Here is a 23,705-nt window from a genome sequence, read left to right as displayed (position 1 = left end):
TTCCATACTGACCACATCGATTATCAACCCAGAACTTGTATTTCATTCAAGGCAAATGCAATGTTAGTAGTCATTTCAAGAGGACCAGGTTATAAAAGCAAATGCTGTGACATTATCAGGCATAGGTCAGATTAGGCCTGGAGCATTGTGAGCAGCTTTAGGTCCCAGACACTGCCTTGGAAAAAGTATGCAGCCCCTCAACTATTCTCACATTTTACTGTCTTATTTTCTAAATTTAAAATATATTGAAGTAAGATATTTTCAGCTAATCTCCAAAACATGGTGCATCATCTCAAATCAATAGAAAAGATTACAAAACCTGTTAAAAATTAAAAACCAGAATTGTGAGGCTGAAAATGTATTCAGCCCTTTTGTAATTATTATGCTAACTTTCCAACCTTACCAACTCAACCAATTTGTGATGTACAAAATTGGAGGATACCTGTTTTCAATGAATTCATAAGAATCAATACCCCCTCTCTTTCAAAGGTTCAACAGCATGGCAGATTTTCAATAGCGCAGCCCAAAATGAAGACAAAAGAGCATTCAAGGTGAGTCAGGGAAATGATAATAGAGAAGCACAGATCTGGGGAAGGATACAAGAGCATCTCAAAAGCACTAAACATACCTCAGCTCAGTGCAGTGCATTGTGAAAACGTGAAAAAACATATGAAAGCACAGCCATACTGCCTAGATCAGACCATCCCTCTAAACTAAATGGCTGGAGAAGAATGGGCCTTTAAGAGAGGCAACTGTGACCCCAACTGTGTCACTCTGAGTGAGCTGAAGAAATCAATGGCTGCAAATGGAGATGGATTTCATGGCTCCACAATCTCTAGGGCCTTGCATAAAATGAGTATTTATGGAAGAGTGGCAAGGAAGAAGCCATAGCTAAAAAAAACATATCCTTGCCCGTAAAGGCTTTGTAAAATGTCACTTAGTAGATAGGGTGAAGATATGGGAGAAGGTATTACGATTGGCATCAACACTGAGTGGTACGTGTGGCGTAAATCAACTACTGCACATCAGCCAGGTAACACCATCCCTACTGTAAAGTATGATGGAGGTAGCATCATCCTCTGGGGATGCCTTTCAGCAGCAAGGACTGGAAATCTGGTCAGGATTGATGGGAAGATGAATGCAGCTAAATACAGAGAGATCCTGGATAAAAACCTGCTAGCCTCTGCTTCTGGGAAGGAAATATGTCTTTCAGCAGAACAACCCAAAACACACTACCAGAACAACCATGAAATGGCTTCAAATGACGAAAATTTATGTCCTTGAGTGGCCCAGTCAGAGTCCTAATCTTAACCCAATTGAACATCTCTGGCCAGACCTCAAGATTGCTGTCCACAACCACACTCCAACTAACTTGGAGCAATTTTACAAGGAGGAATGGGCAAATCTTGTTCTATCACATGGTGCAACACACACAAAACACTGGAGGAACTCAGCAGGCCAAGCAGCATCTATGAAAATTAATAAACAGTCAACGTTTTGGCCCAAGACCCTTCATCAGGACTGGAAAGAAAGAGGGGAAGGCAGAGTAAGAAGGTGGGGGGAGGGGAGTTAGAAGTACAAAATAGTAGGTGATAGGTGAAACCAGGAGAGTGAAGTAAAGAGGTGGGAAGTTGATTGGTGAAAGAGATAAGGGGCTGAAAAACGAGGAATCTGATAAGAGAGGATAGAAGATATTGAAAGAAAGGATTTTAAAAAATGGCATCCCCTTCTCTCAGTTCCTCAATCTCTGCAACATCTGCTATCAGGATTTTCATTCCAGAACTACTGAGATATCTTCCTTCTTCAAAGAAAGAGGTTTCCCTTCCTCCACCATCAACGCTGCCCTCACCCACATCTCTTCTATCTTGCGCACGTCTGCCCTCACCTCATCCTCCCACTGCCACACCAAGGATAGGGTTCCTCTTGTCCTGACCTACCACCCAACTAGCCTCCATGTCCAGCACATAATTCTCCATAACTTCCACCATCTTCAACGGGATTGCACCACCAAACACATCATTCCTGCACACTTCCCGTTTTCTGCAGGGAACGCCCCCTACACGACTCCCTTGCCGAGGTGTCCCTCCCTACTGGTACCTTTGCTTGCAAGGTGAACAAGTACCACACTTGCCCCTACACCTCCTCTCTTCACTACCATTCAGGGCCACAAACAGTCCTTCCAAGTGAGACATTACTTCACTTGTGAGTCTGTTGGGGACATCTACTGTATCCAGTGTTCTCAGTGTGGCCTCCTGGTGAGTCCTATCGGTGAGACTCGACTTAGGCTGGGAGACTGATTCACTAAGCACCTACACTCCATCTGCCAGAAAAAGTGGGATCTCCCATATTAACCACCCATTTCAATTCTACCTTCCCATTTCCATTCCAGCATGCCAGTCCATGGGCTCCTCTACTATCGCAATGAGGCCACACTCAGCTTGGATGAGCAACACCTTGTGTTCCGTCGGGATGGCCTCCAACCCGATGGCATGAACATCGATTTCTCGAACTTCTGGTAATGCCTCCCTCCTTTCACCATTCCCCCTTCCAATTTCCCTCTTTCACCTCCCTCTGGTGCTCCTCCCCCTTATCTTTCTTCCATGGATTTCTGTCCTCTCCTATCAGATTCTCCCTTCTCCAGCTACCTATCTCTTTCACCAATCAACTTCTTAGCTCTTTACTTCACCCCATTCTCCCCTCCACTTCACCTCCCACCTTGTACTTCTTCTTCCCCTCCCCCCACCTTCTCACTCTGACTTCTCCCCTTTCTTTCCAGTCCTGATGAATGGTCCTGGCCCACAACGTTGACTATTTACTCTTTTCCATAGATGCCATAGATGCTGCCTGGCTTGCTGAGTTCCTCCAGCATTTTGTATGCATTGCTTTGGATTTCCAGCATCTGCAGATTTTCTCGTGTTTGAATACATTTGAATTGCTGACATTTTAGATTTTGAATTTGTAGTTTTTCATGCTTTACAATTTTCTCTGTGTTTTGGGGGCTTTACTGTGTGTGGTGGTGGGGGAGGGTAATACACAAATAAAAATTCTCAGTTAACTTGATCAAAATCCCTGGTTGTAAGACCAGGGAACAAAGGGTTATGTGAACAAAGGGTTGGGGCTGAATACTTTTTCAAGGCACTGTTTCTAAGAAACGATGCGCTGTCCTTGGAGAGGATCCAGAGGAGGTTTACAAATGATCACGGGAATGAATGGGTTAAGGTATGAAGAGCATTTGATTTCACTGGCGTTTAAAGGAATGAGGGTGGATCTCATTGAAACCTACCAAATGGAACGGGTGTGATGAGGATTTTTCCAATAGTAGGGGAGTCTAGGACCAGAGGGTACAGCCTCAGAATAGAAGAATAGAGTAGAGATGAGGAGGAATTTTTTTAGCCAGAGGGTGGTGAATCTGTGGAATTCATTGTCACAGATGGCGATGGAGGGCAAGTTAGTGGATATATTTAAAGAGGAGGTTGATAGGTTTTTGATTAGTAAGTGTGTCAACAGTTACAGGGAGAGTAAGGTTGAGAGGGAAAATAAAGTAGCCATGATCGAATGGCGGAGCAAATTTGATGGGCCAAATGGTCCGATTCTTCTTCTGTGTTTTACGGTCTCATAGTCTCCACTGTGGGATATGAAATCACATCCTCCCAAAAATGAGGGAAAGTTACAACCTATACAGCCAGAACTGACATGGGGCCCAATACTCGCAGGGAGGCGGTGACATCTATCACATCAGCGGAAAGAGAACTGGATATCTTGAGTTCCCTTTGAAGACGTTGAAGGGAAGAAGGTGACAATGGCTGGTGATTCGGTGGTTAATCAGCTTCCCTCCTCTGAACCAACTATTTGTGTTGAAACAAACACTTGATGCCTTTTGTCAGCTTAGATATGGCACAGATGTGATCTGTCAACAATGACAAAGTCAGGCATTCAAGTAAATGTCCATTATGCTTGGTAATAACATTACCCCTTAAATTTGGCGGCACTTGTGTGATTATTGTGACTATTCATGTGATTAGTAACATTTTCCAGATGTATTCACCTCTATTCAGTTTGCCAAAATACACCTTCAATGCTCAAACAGAGATTAACGTTCCCAAGAAAGTTAAGCAAACCAGTAATATGGTAGAGTTACTATCATTATGTTTAAAGAAGACTTGAACTAAAACAAAAGGGGTTTCAAGATTAATATTAACTTTATATATAATAATAATTTTACTAAAACACTTCAATTATTTATATTTTTCTCACTCATTGGCTTGCTCAGGTTCCTCTGGACTGCTATCCTTTGTAACCGTTGTTCCTTTCTGTGAATGATACTTAAAAAGTGCTGAAAATGCATTCTGAGAAAAAAAACTTTTATGGTGGCAATTACATTCGGAAAGTTCTATATGAACAGCCACAATTATAACAGAAGAATGGTTGAATTTAAGCAGTACCGAGGTGTAGGCAATTTTATCTCAATCATACTTTGTTCCCTGACCTTGCCCTTAATGACAGATTGTCTCTGCGCCATTGGCAAAAATAAAGTGGCTGCCAAGCTCTTGAAAAGCACATCATTAATTGCTGAGAAAGAGGACCATCAAGCAACTCATAGTCTTCTAGGCCTTGACGGAGACAAGGCTATTTTTGGTGTGCCAGCCACCTGTTGTGCATTGCATTAATATCCTGCAAATATCAGTCAAAGGCACTGCTAAAGCATTTTACAAAAGGAGTCATCAATTCAAATGAGATCTGTCTGGATCATGTCTGGAGCTCCACAAGGAACCTGTAATAGCCCAACACCACTGCCCTGGGAAGTATATAATTAACTTATTCTACTGAGCAGCTGTTCAGGAGGTGATGTAAAGAAGATTAGGAGGGGACACAGCAATCTCCTGTGTACTTGAGCTAGTTCCTGCAAGGGCCTGCTGAGATGGACTTTGGTGCTATGAACTGCATCTCGTTACCGCAAAGTGTAAACTGATCAGTGATCACAGAATGCAGATCAGAAATGATTTGCAAAATGTTTGTCAGCAATAAAATAAAACATCACTGATGAATACTCAATAATCCCTGTCATAATTCAGACCTGCTTATTGTCTCTTCATGGCTAATCCCAGTGCAAGGTGCTCAGAATTATTTTGAATTGATCATCAAAGGGAATAGATTGGATCCAATGCAGGCTGGTGCCTTTGGCTGTGACCTATCACCTTTGATGATCGCAGGCAGTCAAGCAAGTATATCATCAGACTTCAGGTATCATCAGCTACAGATTTGATCTTGATATAAATCATACAACTAAGAAAAATCTACTTCTATACAGGACTTCAGCATATGAAGTGTGCATAAATGGACCCGATTTATTATTTATTGAGGTACAGCATGGAATAGGCTCTTCTGGCCCTATGACTGCACCGCCCAACAACCCCCAACTTAACCCTGGCCTAATCACAGGACAACTTACAGTGACCAATTAACCTAGCAGTTGGTACGTCTTTGAACTGTGGGAGAAAACCGGAGCACCCGGAGGAAACCCACGCAGTCACGGGCAGAATGTACAGACTCCTTACAGACACCAGTGGGAATTGAACGCTTGTCACTGGTGGTCTAAAGCGTTGCCCTCACCACTATGCTACCGTGAATAGGTTCTGGTGTTTCTGGTTTAGTTTCTGAGTGGATTTGGAAGATTTTGCTGACACGTATTTTGTGGTACCGCTCCAGTACTTCAAGCTGGCTTGTCTCAAAAGTGGAGGGCGAGAATCACAACACTTGAGAGACAATGAGCTTCTTGTTAGGTCTGTGCTTCAAGCACACTTTTCCTCAGAAGGCATACTGAAGGTGGTGGTGAATTTCATGATTGATGAATGCCTTCATTGAATAATGGGTCCCATGGGTATGTGAAGTGATTCATTTCCCAGAATCCTTCATTGTTGGGAGGTGATATTGTCCAGCAGCAGCAGGTTAATGGATGAATCTTGTCCTGTGGACATTGTGTGAGATCCATTCATTTCTGTACTTCAGAGAACAACAGCAACACAGAGGACCAACTAGGAGAGCTGCTGCCACATGGCTTCAGTAGCCCAAGTTGAATCCTAACTTCTGATGCTATCTATGTATTAAAATGTTTTGCTTGTGACCACATGGGGGCTTCAATTTCCTTTTGTATTCCAAAGAAGTGCAGATAGGTTAGGTTAAATCACTTCTAGTCACTTCTAGTGTGTAGATGGGTGATAGAATCTGAGAAGAATGGATGAGAAAGCAGGGAGAATAAAAAAGAGATGGTGTAGGACTGGTATAAATGGGTGTTTGATGGTCGATGTGCCTCAGTAGGCCAAAAGGCCTGTTTCTATCTGTAGGATCCATCACTAAAAGGGACGTGACAGGCTTTGGAGAATCTTCCTCCGGCTTTTGCTCATTCCCTGAGGGAAAATGCCTGACCTTTTACCTCTTATGACAGCCTAACTGAGGCAGAAGACCCTTTGTTTAGAGAGCCAGTGGAATAAATTTCTCTCACACAGTATACTGGATTAACATCATACCACACGACAGTATGCATCTTTTTAAATTATCAGTCCTGCTGATGATGGAAGAATATTGAACTTCCAATGAAAAGGAACATAACAGTTCCCACTACTGATTAATCAACTGACAGCATATGACTAAAGGAACTGAATACTGATATATTATGAACACATATTTGAATGAAAATGAATTCAATCCTCACCTGTTTCAGTTTGCAACATTCCAAAGACTAGCATTCTGTTTTAGAAGCCCAATATTGAAACTGTTTTAGATAGAATTAGCTCCATCCATCGTGTACATTCATTTTCATTATACAGGAAGAACAAAAAATCTGATTACTGCAGCTGCCTGATCTGGGGAAGCAATTAGCCTTTCAGATGAAATGCCAAATTCACTGATAACATAGAAAAAAAACATAACCTCTGCATCAGATGTCCAACTCAGGAAAGAAATGGGGAATATTTTATTGATGCCACAGCCTGTGACAGGACTGATGTCTTGATTTAACGTTTGATAAAAGGTGAAACACGTCAAATTCAATAAGCGAGTTTCCTCCAGCTAACCTCTAACACATAATTACAACCAAGGCAAATAAATACAGGTTAACTCCTGTTCTAACCAAACACGATGGGAGCTTGTGTTCATCAGTGAAAGGTGGTTCAAGTTAACTGCGTTATCTCCGTGTGTAGGTTACGAAGAGGGCGATGCCCTTTTGGAAAGCACAAAGACAGAGAATTGGGAGAGGGAACGAGTATACGTCCGCAAGGAGATCCCTTAAACCTAAGTATTAATCAGTATTGGCCACACTTTGAAGGATCGAGAACTATATTCTGATGCTGACATTTAATTAGGAGCACAGAAGTAACCTCCGAAGTTCTCGCTCAATCATTCCATGCCAGCTCATGACTCCAAATCAATCAGTGAGTTAGCGAAATCACAGGATTTCGCATTTAATTCCAAACGCTGTTTGCATCCAAAAATGCCATCACACAAGTCACTTTGTTGCTAAGTTTCTAGTAACTTTTTCTTAAGTGAATAGTTTCCAGCTTTTATAAAAGCGCCGAACCGAACTGGATCTAACACTAATAAAACGGTACTAAAGTATTTCCAACTTCTAGCTCCTTCCAATGGTCATTAGCTTTCCAATCCAGAGCATTACGCCCAGCACAGCAGAACTGCCCCGCGCTTTGAGCGATGCAGGCAGGATCGGAGAACAGAATAACTGGCTATCAAATTCAGTCAATAATCTTACGCTGGAAGTAAACCAAAAGACAGAAAACCTGTCTTGATCATAGTTACATGGGCACGAATCACATCGGTTCAATATATCTCTCGGGATACCAAGTAAACTGTGCAACTGTTCTGAAGCACAATAGGAAAGTTTGATCCCAATGTATTTTGAGTAATTCAAATAGGAGCCAGATGGTGTAACGGCCAATGGATGACTCAAAGTAACGAGCACGGCGTGAAAGCAAGGCGATTGCATTGGCCATAAAATAGTAGGGAAAACACACAGAAGTTATAGTACTTTTAGGACCCAAAATAAATTTTAAAAAGTAACTCTCACCATCTTTCCATGTCACGAATGCATCGGTTACGCTTATAAAAACATACAGTATTTGCAGTCTCGCTGCAAAACCACTGCGCCCAAGTCCTCTTGTCATCTTGTGCAGACTGTGAGATAACTTAGCGATCTTTGCATCAAACTGGATGGGGGAGATCAGCACCATAATATAGAGGGAGCCGGGATCAGGACGTGGGAGATTTCCGGCAGACGGTCACTCGCCTCATACAGCCCTCCCAGACTGGGCAGGATCTCGGGCACTGTCACAAAGTTCACTTGGGACAAAGGCAGCAAAGACATGTGTTCCTAAAGAAGCTGTCGAGGGCCCAGGTGCCCAGTTCATGTGCTCAGGACTCAGACGGAAAAGCCTGCTCTAAAATGCCACTTTAGCAGCTTTTCTTCAACAGCCCCCCCCCCCCCCCATACCGCAGCTTGTCTAACCACAAATGTAGCTCCCGGGTCCTAGTGCCCGTCGCGTTCAGTTTGAAACTATGAATGGGTTATTCCTGCTGACGTAATCAAAACAGAGAACTCGTCCCATCCCCTGAAATGGTTACCTCCGCCACAATTAGTTCGGATTTAGCACGTGAGGTGAACAATACTAGAGGCCCCAAGCTGCAAGTGACCTTTAGGATATCTGGATTTGTGAAATCGGACTTCTGGAAATCGGGATTTCAATAATGCTCGACAAAAATGTCCATTACATCATCTTAGTGGCGGCTGACAGTAGATGTTCAACGTTAACAATCACCCGGTGGAATGAAAGTGAGCAGCGTTGTCTCAAGATTTGCAGTTCGGCTGCTCTACATTTTCTTCCGTTTGCAAGTAGAGCGCGTTCTTTCTCACTCTAATGTAAACATTTCCTCTCCCAAATTAATCAGGAGCAGTGGGAGATCAACTTAAACCCAGTCAACTACCCGTCGTAATATCAATATAAAGCAGAAAACGTTTGCACCTCTTAATCCTGCATGGTTCAATAAACCATCATCCCTGACAGACTTTTAATAAATAATCCCGTGTCATTAGTTGTTGTTGTGTTGAAACCGTTTTCCTATTCATGTTTCCTGGATATAAGCGTAACTGAAATGCATGCAACACTCTGTCCTTGTACACGCTATATTTACAACTACTGTATTTCAACTAATTGAGAACTCCAGGTACAGCTTCCTTGAATAGTATTTGTTCGACTTCCTGCGGCAAGCAGGAAGTTTTTCCAGTGCCTTGACTTCATGGAGGAAAGTAACCAACATTAAATTAAGTGAACATTGCTGTGTATGCAAATTTAACACTATTCAGCTACAATGTCAACACATCAGTGTAACTTATTACAAATACAAATCATTTCAATACAGTTTTAAGGGATATAATTATGTGATAGATACATTTTAAGCTCATTTTCATCATTACTCAAGAATAATGAAAATCACATCTAGCGATTACATTGCTTAACCACAGCTGTAACAGGAACTTTGCTGCCTTGTTACATGCACAAGTGCTTAACATGCATACACAGTTCTCCCTGAACTAGTAATATTAATGTTGTCTGATAAATTTAGATTCTAATAATGTTATAAAAGTCACAGAAGGCCTAATAGTCCACTTAAGCCTCAACTCTACGACTCTTGGAACCACAATTAGCCTGAAATTAAAGTTAATATTTTCTGAGGCAGGGCCTGGCAGTGGTGGATTGCAATCACCCTGATGTTTTGAGGGTGGCACAGTATTACACTATTACAGCACCAGTGACCCAAGTTCAATTCCTGCCGGAGTTGTAAGAAGTTTGTGCGTTCTTCCCCTAACTGTTTGGGTTTCCTCCAGGTGCTCCGGTTTCCTCTACATTCCAAATTTATATGGGTTCAGAATCAGAATCAGGTTTAATATCATAGTGACATATGTCATGAAATTTGTTGTTTTGTGGCAGCAGTACATTGCAATACATAATAATAATCAAATTATAAATTTAAAAAGTATATATAAAAAAGAAAATTGAATTAAATAAGCAGTGCAAAAAGAGACAAAAAGAATACTGAGGTAGTGTTTGTAGATTTGTTGTCCATACAGAAATCTGATAGAGGAGGGGAGAAGCTGTTCCTGAAATATTGAGTGTGTGTCTTCAGACTCCCGTACCTCCTTGATGATAGCAATGAGAAGAGGCTATGTCCTGGGTGATGGGGGTCCTTAATGATAGATACAGCCTTTTTGAGCCATCGCCCCTTGAAGGTTTCCCAAATGGTGGGGATGCTAATACCCGCGATGGCACTTGTAGAGTTTACAACTTTCTGCAGCTTTTTCCAGTCCTGTGCACTGGCCCCTCCACACTAGACAGTGATGTAACTAGTCAGAATGCTCTCCATGGTACATCTGAGAGTGTCTTTGGGGATATATCAATTGTCCTCAAACACCTAATGAAATACGTCCACCGTTGTGGCTATTTTCTAAGGAAGCTGAGATCCTTCAACGTATGCAGGATATGTTAGAGATCTTTTACCAGTCTGTTGTAATGAGTGCAGTCTTCTTTATTGCTTTATGTCGGTGCTGGTGATGCAAAAAGAATGAATCAAAAAGTATGGATCTGTCCTTGGCCATAACCTGGACCCTTTTGCGTTAATAGTTGAGAGGAAGTCACTAAACAGACTGCTATCCATCATGGACAATCTGGCACATCCTCTTCATGACCTACTGAGTAAGCAATGGAGCACCCTTTTAAACAGACTCATTCAGCTCCGCGGTCACAAGGATTGTTGCAGAAAATCTTTCCTACCAAATGCAATAAGCATATACAACAGTTCATCTCTGTGCGACAGGAAAACACACATCATAGTACAATAATCCCTGCTTTATTATTTAGTACATTATTATTGCACATTGGTACGTTATTATTGTGTATATTATTATTCTCTGCTTTATTATTAGTTAAGTCTGCCCACTGCTTAGTGTGTTTTAAATGTTGCTGCTGTAACAAAAGAATTTTCCACTCGGGATCAATAAAATAATTCTATCATTATTATTATTATTATTATTATTATTTTTAATTGCATCAATATATTGGGTCCAGAATATTAGGTTTCTTGGTCACATGGCTGTAATTGGACGCCGTGGGCTTGTAGGGTTGGAACGGCCTGTTACCATTCTCTATCTCTGAATAAATAAATCTACAATGAAAAATGTCTAAGCTTATTAGATTAGGATGTAAAATTGGGATCTAACATTTGACAATGTCAATTCCACATCAATATGTACTTGAAGTTGACATAAATCAACAAGAGACAGGAAACATCAACGTAGCATTATAATATGACACTAACTCAGTGAAGCTACAATATTGCACAGCTGAATAATAAACACCAAAAATAATAGTCAGTGTACAAACAAAAGAGAAATACAAGATAACTGAAATACAAATTAAAAAAAAAGAAAATTCCAGGAACATTCAGTAGGTCAGTCTACATCCACAAAGAGAAATGATCAGAGTAATGCTCTGTATTCAGAACAATTGTGGTGAAAATAGTGGTAAACAAGCAACAAAGAAAGCATTCCCATCATCCCCTTTTCAAATGTAAAAGGTCACTGTCACTTTTGAAGAATACCAGGAGAGTTATCAATAGATTATGGAATGGTTCCAGCGGACTGGAAAATTACAAATGTCACTCTGCTCTTTAAGGAGGGAGGGAGACAGAAACAAGGAAATTATAGGCCAGTTAGCTTGACTTCGGTGGTTGGGAAGATATTGGAGTCTAATATTAAGGATGAGGTTTTGGGTTACTTGGAGTTGCATGATAAAATAGCCCAAACTCAGCATAATTTCATTCAGGGGAACTCTTGCTTGACAAATGTGTTGGAACTCTTTGAGAAAATAACAGGCAGAAGAGACAAAGGAGAGTCAGTGGATGCTGCTTACTTCCACTTTCAGAAGGCCTTTGACAAGGTGCTGCACATGAGGCTGCTTAATAAAATAAGGAAAGACACTAGCATGGATCGAAGATTGGTTGACTGGCAGGAAGCAGAGATGGAATAAAAGGGGTCTATTCTAGTTTGCTGGCAGTGATTAATGGTGTTCCACAGGGGTCGGTATTGGAACTGCTTATTTTCATGTTATATGTCGATGATTTTGAGGATGGAATTGTTGGCTTTGTGGCCAAGTTTGCAGACAATGAAAAGATAGGTGGAGGGGCAGGTAGTGTTGAGGAAGCAGGTAGTCTGTAGAAGGGCTTAGCCAGATTGGGATAATGGGCAAAGAACTGGCAGATGGAGCATAATGTAGGGAAGTGTCTGGTCATGCACTTTGGTAGAAGGAATAAAGGCTCAGACTATTTACTAAATGGGGAGAAAATTCAAAAATTGGAGTTTCAAAGGGACTCAGGAGTCATCTTGCAGGATTCCATAAAGGTTAACTTACAAGTTGAGTTGATGGTAAGGAAGGCAAATGCAATGTTAGCATTCATTTCGAGAGCACCAGAATATAACAGCAAGGATATGATGCTGAAGCTTTATAAGGCATTGGTGAGACCACGCTTCAAGTATTGGGAGTAGTTTTGTGCCCTTATTTTGTGCCCTCAAAGAAAAGATGTGTTGGCATTGCCGAGGGTCTGAAGATGGTGCAGAGGAGGTTCTCAGGAATGATTCATGGAATGAAAGCGGCAATGTCTGAAAAGCATTTGATGCTCTGTGTCTGTATTCACTGGAATTTAGAAGAATGAGGAGGTTTCACATTGAAACCTAGCTCGTATTGTAATGCCTAGATAGAGTGGATGTACAGAGGATGTTTCCTATAGTGGGCGATTCTAGGACCAAATGGCACCGCCTCAGAATAGAGGAAAGTCCATTTCAATTAGAGATGAGCAGGAATTTCTTTAGTCAGAGGAATTTATTGCTACAGATTGCTGTGGAGGCCAAGTCACTGAGTATATTTAAAGTGGAGGATCATAGGTTTGTGATCAGTCAGGGCATCAAGGTTAAGATTATGAAGAGAAGGCAAGAGAATAGGTCTGAGAGAGATAATGAATCAGCCGTGATTAAATAGCGGAGCAGACTTGATGGGTTGAGTAGTTTTATCTCTACTGTTCTGATGAATGTTGATTACCAGCCAACTCCCAAAGTAGGTTATCTCTTCCTGATTTTTTTCTATTTGTGAAGTCTAGTTATGCTTGATATCACAGCCACATTTCCTTTGTTACAACAGCAACAGTAACCACACTTAAGACAGGGCAAGCTAAGGAATACATGATAAATGTGAGCAAGCTAACTACAGAGGAAGAGACGGTCCTTTGAATGCATATGTGCTGGTCCCTATAGACAGAAACACAAGCAGATAAAGTTCTTTAAATGTCATTTGGGATACATTACAGCCTAAGGCATAGATTATAAGAGCAGGGAGGTCATGCTGGAGTCACAGCAAACAATAGTTAAGCCTCAGCTTCAGTAATATGCACAATTCTAGTCACCACACTACAGGAAGGATATGATAGCACGAGAGAGAATGCAGAGGAAGCTTACTTATATGGATACTGCCAGAGCTGAAGCATTGGACTTATGAGGAGACCTGACCAAAAAGTAAAATGGGGTTGTTTACTTTGGAATAACAGAAACTGGGAGGAGGGTAGTATGGAGGGGGTATTTAACTGAAGTGCTTTAGATTCTGGGAAGACTAGATATGATGAAAAGGATATGATCTATTTTTCTTGATAGATAGCAAGGTAATAAGCAGATGAAGATTTACAATAGCTGGTTGAGGATTAGAGAGGATTTTTTTGCCCAATGAGTCATGTTAATTTTGAACTTAACTGCCTTAAAGTATACTGGAGACAAAATGGCCTCACATTTAGAAGGGTGGCTGGAGAGTCCTGTATAGAGGTCCTTGTGACCTGCATTGACATAATGACCCTCGTTTTGTTAATGTTCCATGGTTGAAAATATGGAAATAAGAGATGGACTGTTCTGAAGCATGATGAGTTTGAAAAGCACACTGCTAAACTAGACACATCAGATAATTCATTACAGTAAAGTTAAAAACTGACCTAAGCCATGCATTGTGGGACATTGCCTAGGAATGCATGGTGGACTAAAAAGGCTAATTACCACACAAAAATAGCATGCAATCATCACCAAAGTGGTGGAAGGTGTAATCTAAAGCTCAATCAAGCAGAACCTACCCAGAAATAATCTACTTAGTTTGGGTTTTACCTGGTAAACTTGTGTGAATCTCCTTGTCTCAAAGGTAGCATTTGACTGAGAGTGGCACCAAGGAGCTTTGGTAAACCGAAGTTACTGTACAACTTACTGCTTGAAAGCTTGTTGGAGGTAAAATCTCTTCACATTTACATCTGGCATCAGTGAGGTTAGCAGTTCGTTGGTTCAAGGTATATCTCGCAGAAGGAAGATAGTTGTGGTTGCTGGAGAGTCCATCTCCAAGGCATCACTTAAGTGGGGTTGGCCCAACCATATTTACTTTGTTTTCAGGTCAGAGGTGTGGTATATTGTCACAAGTTTTGGAGAAGATTATCAGAGCTGGCAAAGATCACTAATAATCAATTCCATTCTTCAACTTTTCAGGCGATGAAGTATTTCATGCAGAAAGAACTGATTAGCGTTCAGTCTTGGATTGATAATTGGAAAATGGCATTTGTGATGCACAGCTGCCAGGCAACGATAGTTTCTATCTCATGAGATTGAACCACTTGCACTTGATGTACAATCATCATCATCATTATGTGCCATGTTGTATGATGTGGGTGATTGCAGTCTTTCATCTGTACTGTGATTACTCTTAGCAAACTTTTCTACAGAACTGATTTGCCACTGCCTTTTTCTGGGCAGTGTCTTTACAAGGTAGGTGGCCCCAGCCATTATCAATTCTCTTCAGTGATTTTCTGCCTGGTGTCAGTGGTCGCATAACCAGGATTTGTGATTTTCAATCGCTGCTCATATGACCATCCTCCAGCTGCTCCCATAGCTTCACATGACCCTGATCAGGGGTTGCTAAGCAGGTGCTACGCCTTGTCCAAGGGTGAACAGCAGGTTAGCGGAGAGAAGGAGCACCTTACAGTTCCTATGGTAGAGATATAGCTCCACCCTGCCACCCAATGATGTACAATTGCATGACCATTACTGAATGTCCTACTGTCAGCATCTTGGTGTTTCCAATGATCAGTAAATTAGCTGAATTATTACAATATTACAGAAATTCTACACAATCCAATACTTCGCAACCTGCTTGATTGGCACTTCATCCATCAACGTTTGTGTCCATTCCCACTGCCAGTAGCACATCATGACAAATATTTATAAAATATTTCCCTAAGCTACTGAAAAGCATATCCCAAACTTAAGACCTAAGACATCAGCAAAAGGATGAGGGCAGCTGGTGACTGGGAACACAATAGAGCTGCAAGTTCCCAGCCAAATCACTCCCCATTTTGACATGGAAGTAAACCACAGTTCACTTATTTTCACTGGGTCTAACTACTGGAACTCTCTATCTTACAATATTGTGTAAATACTTCCACTCCAAGAGTTACAAGAAGGCAGCTCACACCAGCTTTCTGAAGGACTATTAGTGATGGACCTTTAATGCAGGACCTTGACAGTCATCTCAATTCTTTCAAAAATACCGAATGGAGGAAAGGATTAGATGACCAATATGCTAACTTAGTAATTTCTGAAATAAACTATCAAATGCCTGAAAACCAGACAGTAAACGCATAAGTTATAGCCGAACTGCTGGGTAAGTTCAGCAAAAAAGCTCTTTCATATTCATTGATTGTTTTAACATTCTTCTCTTAAATATTTATTTAATACAATATTTGATTGTTGGGCATTTTTCTATAAAATCATTTTGTTTATATCTAGCTCAAATAAAATAAACATTTGTATAAACAACATTAGCAGAAGCTTTTATTATTACACACATGGTTGAATTTCAGCAGGTAGGCCTAAAAGGACCAATTAAAATACCTTTAAGGCTCTATTGATATAATTGGGATCTGATGACAATTTTAAGGGGGATTGAACAGGGAATATGCTTTCCTCATGCCAATTCAACACAGAGATATATTAAGAACAGAACTGGTCTGAAATAAAATGACCATATTTATGTTTATTTACTTGAAAGGGTTATCAATCCTCCTCTGCCATGGTATCATCTTGCCAACTCTACCATCGAAACAAGGGCCTTGTTTGGTGTATTTTGATAAACAGATCTTCGGAGTCTAGTCAGGGAGGGAGGCAAAAATCACTAAACACATGTTTATTCTCACTGTTTTGGTAATTAATTGCATTTCCAAAGCCAATTGTTGAAATTGGAAACACATCTTCCCTGCAGCGTTGCACAACAATAACTTTCAGTGTCCCAGGTAACAGGGACAAAGGATGAAGTGGAATGTGCTTTGTGGATGAGCTTTTACGCAATCCCTTTGAAACTAATGAAAGTGCACTCCATCCTGTTAGATTAGATTCTCAACCACGTCACTTAATAGCAGAGTATTTCTATTCTGGCCCCAGGATCTTCTGAATCATTGTTTCTGCAGAAGTATACAGAAACTGAATTTTGGCAGAATTAAATGAAAGAAATAAAATATGTGTAGGAGTAATTATGGGAAATATCAAGGGTGCTGTGCCAGTGATATATAAGTTATCTTTAAAGAAAAAAGACCATATGCTTCATGTTCCACATGGGCCTTCGATCCATTATGTTTAACCCTATCAGCATAATAGGGCAGCAGAGTGGTGTAGTGATTAGCACAACACTTTACAGTACAGGCAATCTAGGCTCATTTCCCATCACCACCTGTAAGGAGTCTGTATGTTCTCCCAGTGACCGTGTAGGTCTCTTCCATGTGCTCTGCTTTCTTCCTACAGTCCAAAGATGTACCGCTTGGCAGGCTAATTGGTCATTGTAAATTGTCGCAGGATTAAATTGGAGGTTTGTTGGCCAGTGTGGCTCGAAGGGCGAGTGGTTCTATTCTGTGCTGTATGTCAACAAGCAAACAAATAAATAAATGTCTTCCATTTCTTTCTTTCTTACATGTCCTACTTGTCTTTAGGTGTATCCATGTTATTTACTTCAACTGTTCCTGTTGTAACTCATATATCAAGCTACACTCTGTGGCCACTTTATTAGGTACCTCCTGTACGTAATAAAGTGCCCACTGAGTGCACAGCACTGTGCAAAAAATCTTAGGCACATATATATAGCTAGGGTTCCTGAGACCTTTGCACAGTATTGGTTAAAACAGGAAGGTGTTTGGGAAACAGAAACAAGAGTATTTAGCTTTGTATGAGCTCAGGAGTAAGTTATTTGGTAACCGGAAAAATATAATATACAGTACTGTGCAAAAGCCTAAGGCACTGTAGATATATATATATATATGTGTGTGTGTGTGTGTGTGTGTGTGTGTGTGTGTGTGTGTGTGTGTGTAAGACTTTTGCACAGTACTGAATGTTCATGGTCTTCTGCTGCTGTAGCCCATCCACTTCAAGGTTCAATGTGTTGTACATTCAGAGATGCTCTTCTGCATACAACTGTTGTAATGCCTGCTTATTTGAGTTACTGTCAGCTTGAATTAGTTTTACCATTTTCCTCTGATCTCCCTCATTAACAAGGCATTGTTTCCCACAGAACTGCTTCTCACTGGATGTTTTCTTTTTGTTTTTCACACAATTTTGTCTGAGCCCGAGAGACTGTTGAGTGTGAAAATCCCAGGAGATCAGCAGTTTCTGAAAGACTCAAACAATCTTCCCTGGCACTAACAATCATTCCATGGTCAAAGTCACTTATATAGTATCACATTTCTTCACCATTCTGATGTTTGATCTGGACAACAACTGAACCTCTTGACCATGTCTCCGTGCTTTTCTGCAATGAGTTGCTGCCACATGATTGGCTGATTAAATACTTGCATTAATGAGCAGGTGTACAGGTGGACCTAATTAAGTGGCCACAGAGTGTACACTCTCTGGGTAAAAGAACTTTCCCAGAGTTACCCATTAGATTTATTTGTGACTTTTTGAGATTTTGAATTTTTTGTTTGGATTTTTTCCACAAGTGGAAAAATCTCTCTGTTTTTAGTTTTTATCCACATTCTGGTACTAAATGAAATATTAGTCCAACCCACAGATATCTATTTATCTGAAAGAAGGACTCCCACTTTATTCAATTGGTAAATCTCTCATTTCTGTCTTATCTGGATAACAATCAATATTATGGGCTTTCATGTTGGCTCATTATTGAAAGGAAAATTTGAAACACAATCTCATTGTGAAGGAGGGGATGGGAAGGAGATGAATTTTAAACTTTTTACTCTGTATGAATCACAGCAGAAAGAATATATGTACTGTATATATTGGGTAAAAATGATTCGGGGATCATATGTTTTCTGTTTCAGCCCATGCTTTAACTATACAGTAGTTCAGCTGATATTTATTGATTTATTTGTTTATTGAGGTACAGTATGGAATAGGCCTTTCTGACCTTCAAGCCACTCTACCCAGCAACTTCCAATTTAACCCTAGCCTAATCATGGGACAATTTACAATGACCGACTAAACCGTCAACCAGTTCTTTGGACCATGGGAGGAAACTGGAGCAAAAAAAGATGCAATCACGTAGTCACTTTAGTACACTTGGGTCATCCAAAGAGTCTGAAAGTCAGTGATGACTTATTACACCTGTACTATTGGAACCACAACACCCAGACTAACACAGTAAATTCCAACATACAATGGGATAATGACCAGTAATTTGTATTTATGATATTAAATGTAATAAACATGGCAAAGTTGTAGGAATAATTGCTCTACACTAGTGGGATGAACTATACTAAACATTTGCATGCAATTCCAATGTTTCATCAATGCTAGCATGCAATTCTAGATTCACCATGTCTAGGTTTCACAAAGAGAAATATAAATACACGATATTTTCAGTCCTCCCAACAGTAGATGTCAGTGTTAACATTCATACTCCAATATCTGAACCTCTAGATGGCACCACAACTACACTCTATTTAAATTTTACATGCAATTTATCGCCCTTGCACATTTACCTGCAGGAAAATACTATTTTAATTTTCTTCTTTCCTTACCACCTTCTTTAATTACTCCTTTTGATTGCAGTAAAGCTCCTTGTTAGTTTGGGCTTATCATCTCATTACTGTACTGTCATTGCATATGGAGCTCTTTCATTATCTTTGAAAAATTGCATTATCCTTTATAATTACCATAAGGCCAATATAGTGCAGCATGACCAGACTTTTTCTTGCAGAGTATTTTTTTTTCTTAGGCTTATATTTCCTATCTTTACCCTTTGTCATCTTAGAGATCCTTCCATATCCCTATGCTGGCTTCATGATCTTCAAGTGAACTGCACTGAGAACATTAAAGACCATTGGTTGCAATAGTGTGTGTGTGTGTGTGTGTGTGTGTGTGTGTGTGTGTGTGTGTGTGTGTGTGTGTGTGTGTGTGTGTGTGTGTGTGTGTGTGTGTGTGTGTGTGTGTGTGTGTGTGTGTGTGTGTGTGCATGCCCAAAGGTATGAGGAACAAGGTATGGTGGGGTACAGTTCCTTAAAGATTTGTGAAAGAACAAATGATACAACAGAAATAGTTCGAGAACTTATATATTTGTGGAGACAGCTATGTGAGAGATAATTTTTTTCTGGGAAAATTGGATGTGAACACATGCAGAAGAGGATAATCATCCTTTGAGAAGCATTTTCAAGAAACAGCAAACTTCTTTTCTTTAACTGCATTATTTGTGAAAACACTTTCCAAGGATTCCTTCAGGAAGCTGCCTCTCTCAGACACCAGATTATGAAAATGCAAAACCCTGCACTATAATGGGAAAGATTCAACAAATATATTAGATCCGTGGAAGATTAGGTCTGGGATACTGAGTTTATAGCTGTGGTCTCAAGCAAGAACAAACCCAGGTCTCAAAGGGAGAGTCAGCAATACACGCATAAACACCAAAAGATGAATTACTATGGATAAAATTCTTGCTAATTGTTTGTATCCCGTTTTTCTGTACCTCAATCATTTGTCTCTGATTAGTTCAAATTTCATACAGCAAGTCACAAAAGGAAGGTGGCAAAATAGTTAAAAATGTCACCGAAGTTACAGTGTAATGTTTCAAAATACTTACAACTTTATAAAAGAGCAAGACTGATACAAAGAAAATTCTTATAGCCACACGTACAATAGCAATTTCTATATTGCAAGTTACACATAGCGTTTTCCAGTATACGAAAGTCACAGAGTAGCTGAAATGCTGACTAAATTACAAGCTACATTTCTCAGCTTGAAATTACAACCTTGAAAGTGCAGATTTTAAAATAATTAATATCAGGAATTTCCACTCACAGCTCATGCTGGATCTGCTATTCTAATCTTAATCAATATTGCATTCTGTTGTGTTTGTAGAAACTAATGAGATTAAAATCTATAGAGTATTCATTGTTAAAAGCTACTAAGTATACTTAAAAAGATAATGAATAATATAAAGCATGTGCTTTTGAACATTTTGTGAGTTAACTTTGAAAGAAGGAAATAGTAAATACACATTTAATAATTACATCAGAGTTTATCAATTTACTTTTCATATTAAGCCTAAACTGTACATCTTAACTTGCATTTAATTGACTTGAAATTAATATTCAAAAGCCTGCAATGCATTATTACTGTGCAGTAAAGTAGATAAAATGGCTAAGAATGGATAAAATCAACTCATTACAATAAAGCAAACTCGGAAGGAAGAATAGGGATGAATAAAATCTGTCTTCTTGCTAATCTATGAAAATTAAATGCTGGAAATATGATTTGTAAGTTAATAAAGACAAAAAAACTTATTTTTACAAGAGAGTGTTTTACAGGCCGTGGGACCCTAACGTTGGGAAACAGATACCAAATCGTGAAGTTGGTTGAGGCAGGCAAAGCATCATAGATGGAGCTGTAGGACACTTACATTACTAAACAATATTCTTCCACTATTTACATAGCCATTACTATTATTCGTAATTAACTTAACCATTGAACCTGTGCCAAAGGTAGAGCCATTTAGCTTGTTGCGCCAATGAACAAACGTCTGTGCTGAGTTCTGAATTCTGTCTGTCCATATTCCTGTTAATCTCTCACGTTAGCTTGGGAGTACATGGACTCTGTCTTTAGAGACACTGGAGTCATCAGAGTGCTTATGATCCCTTGGTCTTCTTTCATTTTATGCTTCATTCATTTCATCGCTCTTTTTTCTCCTCTTTCTATCTTTTGCTTCTTTCCTAAGATAAAGTCAACAAAAACTGCAGATTACATTTGAAGGGTTGCAGTCTGGTAATCAGTCACTTCACATTCTGTTTCTAAGTTGTGCCTTTTTCCACTGTCTCACTTCAACTGCATCTCCCAGTGGTACCTTCCAACCTGATGGTTTGAATATCGATTTCTCCTTCCAGTGAACAAAATTGTGCCCCTCACTGTTCCTTTCTTCCCCACTCTGACCTTTTAATTCATCACAGCTGCCGATTACTTCCCCCTGGATCCACTCCTCCTTCCCTTTCTCCTATGGTCCACCCTCCTCTCCCATCAGGTTCTTTCTTCTCCAGCCTTTGATCTTTCCTACCCACCTGACTTCAACTATCACCTTCCAGCTAGCCTCTTTCCCCTCCCCCCACCTTTTAATTCAGCTATCTCCCCACTTAGCTCTCAATCCTGGAGAACGGTCTTGGCCCGAAACGTCAACTGTTCACTCTTTTCCATAGATGCTGCAAGACCTGGTGAGTTCCTCCAGCGTTTCGTGTGTGTTGCTCTAGATTTCCAGCATCTGCAGACATTCTCATGTTTGTGATTCCCCCCAATCCTCATGTCTAGATAATGTATTTTATGATTCCCTCTTCTTTTTAAATGATCCAGTGTGTAAAGCTTTAACGTCACCCTCCCACTGTCACTCAGCTCGTCCATCCATACACCTATCACCACTCATATGCTATGTTACTAGAATCAAAGGGCCTCCCACCCACAAGTAGGTTCATGCCTTGTCCTGAGATACTATAGACAACAGATGTTGGAAGCTGGAACAACAAACACTCTGCTGCAACAGATTGTTTTCTCATTTCTTATGCTGATTTACAAAGCACATAAACAAAAATATTAGAGCACAAATATATGTAATGTCAAGCAAAATAGTGCAGACTTAAAAATTGAAATGTTAAGAACCCTCGGCAAGTTGGGTAACACCCACAGAGAGAGAAAGGCTGAATTTCAGTGGATTGTCCTGGATAGTGACCACACTCACTCTTTGGACTTCTGCCATTCCAGTCAAGATTGACCATAGGACCGTGAGATATAGGACCATAGGAGCATGAGATATAGGATGAAGATAAGGCTCTTTGGCCCATTGAGTCTGCTCTGCCATTCAGTCATGGTTATTTTTTTTCCCAAGCCCATTCTCGCACCTTCTCCCTGCAACTCCTAATCCCCTTTACCAAACAAGAATCTTTTCATCTCGACCTTAAATATGCCCGATAACTTGGCTTGTATAGCCCTCTTGTGGCAATGAATTCCTCAGAATCATCAGCCTCTGGCAGAAAAAGATTCCTCCTTATCTCTGATTTAATGAGGCCCTTTATTTTGAGGCTGTACCTCAGATCCTAGACTCGTCTATAAAAGAAGCATCTTCTCTATGTCCACACTATCCACGCCTTTTGATTTTCAGTAGGTTACAATAAGATTCCCCTCATCCCCTGAACTCCACTGAGTATGGGCCCAGAGCCATCCAATGTTCCTTATATGCTAAGCCTCTCATACCTAGGATCATTCTTATGACTCTCCTCTGGACCATCTCAGGACCAGTACATCTTTCCTTAGACACTGGGCCCAAAATTGCTCACCATCTTGTGCCCCTTATATAAAAAAAGATGTGTTTGCAGGATGGCCGCTGGTCAGACTGTTGTGGGAATCCTGCTGTGAGTGGCAAGGGGTTGGTAAGAGCTGATCCCGACACCTATTTCCTCCAAAACCATAATGGCGATTCAACACTTTGCTGTTGTGGAAGGCCTTTGAATCATTTTTAACTTTTCTTTTAATCAAAGGCATTTAGAACAGGATTAAAAATTAGTAAGTAATACTATACAATTCTTCTAAATAGCTTAAATGTTAAAACATTTTAAATAGGGATGCAGTTAATAAAAAAAAAACAATAGTCAGTTTGCTTCTAATTGGATTACAATTATTTACCTTCCTTTCTCCACAGTTGCTGCCTGGCCTGATGACTTCCAGAACATACTGTTACTGCCATTTTTGCAACTTATTTTCTGCTTAGACAAAAACATACTAAGCACAAGTATTACCTTGATAACACTTCTGAAATATATTCATACATTTAGATGAAGAAAAACAATTTCACAGCTGGAATGTGATGGGAAAATTTCTTTAATTCAATGGATTATGCTTTAGTGCATTATGGGAAATCAGACACATGCATGCAAAATTAATTCAGAAACACGAAGTAAACATTTCCAGTTCATAACAAGTTTTTAAAGAAAGCTCTTTAGTTCATGTAAAAGCTCTAATAGAGGTTAAAATTCACAATGTTTATTTGATGGGTATTTTTTTGAAAAAAGTGCTTTCTTAAAGATGTTTGTTCAAATTATTGTTT

At 40.1% G+C, this 23,705-nt stretch overlaps 1 protein-coding gene across 3 annotated transcripts in view; it reads right to left on the bottom strand.

Moving 5' to 3' along the window:
• LOC140715423 (disintegrin and metalloproteinase domain-containing protein 12-like) overlaps nucleotides 1-8,470 on the bottom strand; it is a 373,939-nt gene extending 365,469 nt beyond the window's left edge. Inside the window, exon 1 of one of the 3 annotated variants that reach the window (XM_073027589.1) lies at nucleotides 8,075-8,470. In XM_073027589.1, the coding sequence (XP_072883690.1) occupies nucleotides 8,075-8,237 (163 nt within the window). In that variant the 5' untranslated portion in view covers nucleotides 8,238-8,470. The remainder of the gene's footprint in view (nucleotides 1-8,074) is intronic. The other 2 variants (XM_073027590.1, XM_073027591.1) reach the window with 2 other exon arrangements.
• Nucleotides 8,471-23,705: the final 15,235 nt, after the last annotated feature.

Source organism: Hemitrygon akajei, chromosome 23 (assembly GCF_048418815.1).
Source record: "Hemitrygon akajei chromosome 23, sHemAka1.3, whole genome shotgun sequence".
Lineage (NCBI taxonomy): Eukaryota > Metazoa > Chordata > Chondrichthyes > Myliobatiformes > Dasyatidae > Hemitrygon > Hemitrygon akajei.
Note: the sequence above shows the minus strand (reverse complement) of the source record. Positions and strands in the feature narration are given on the sequence as shown.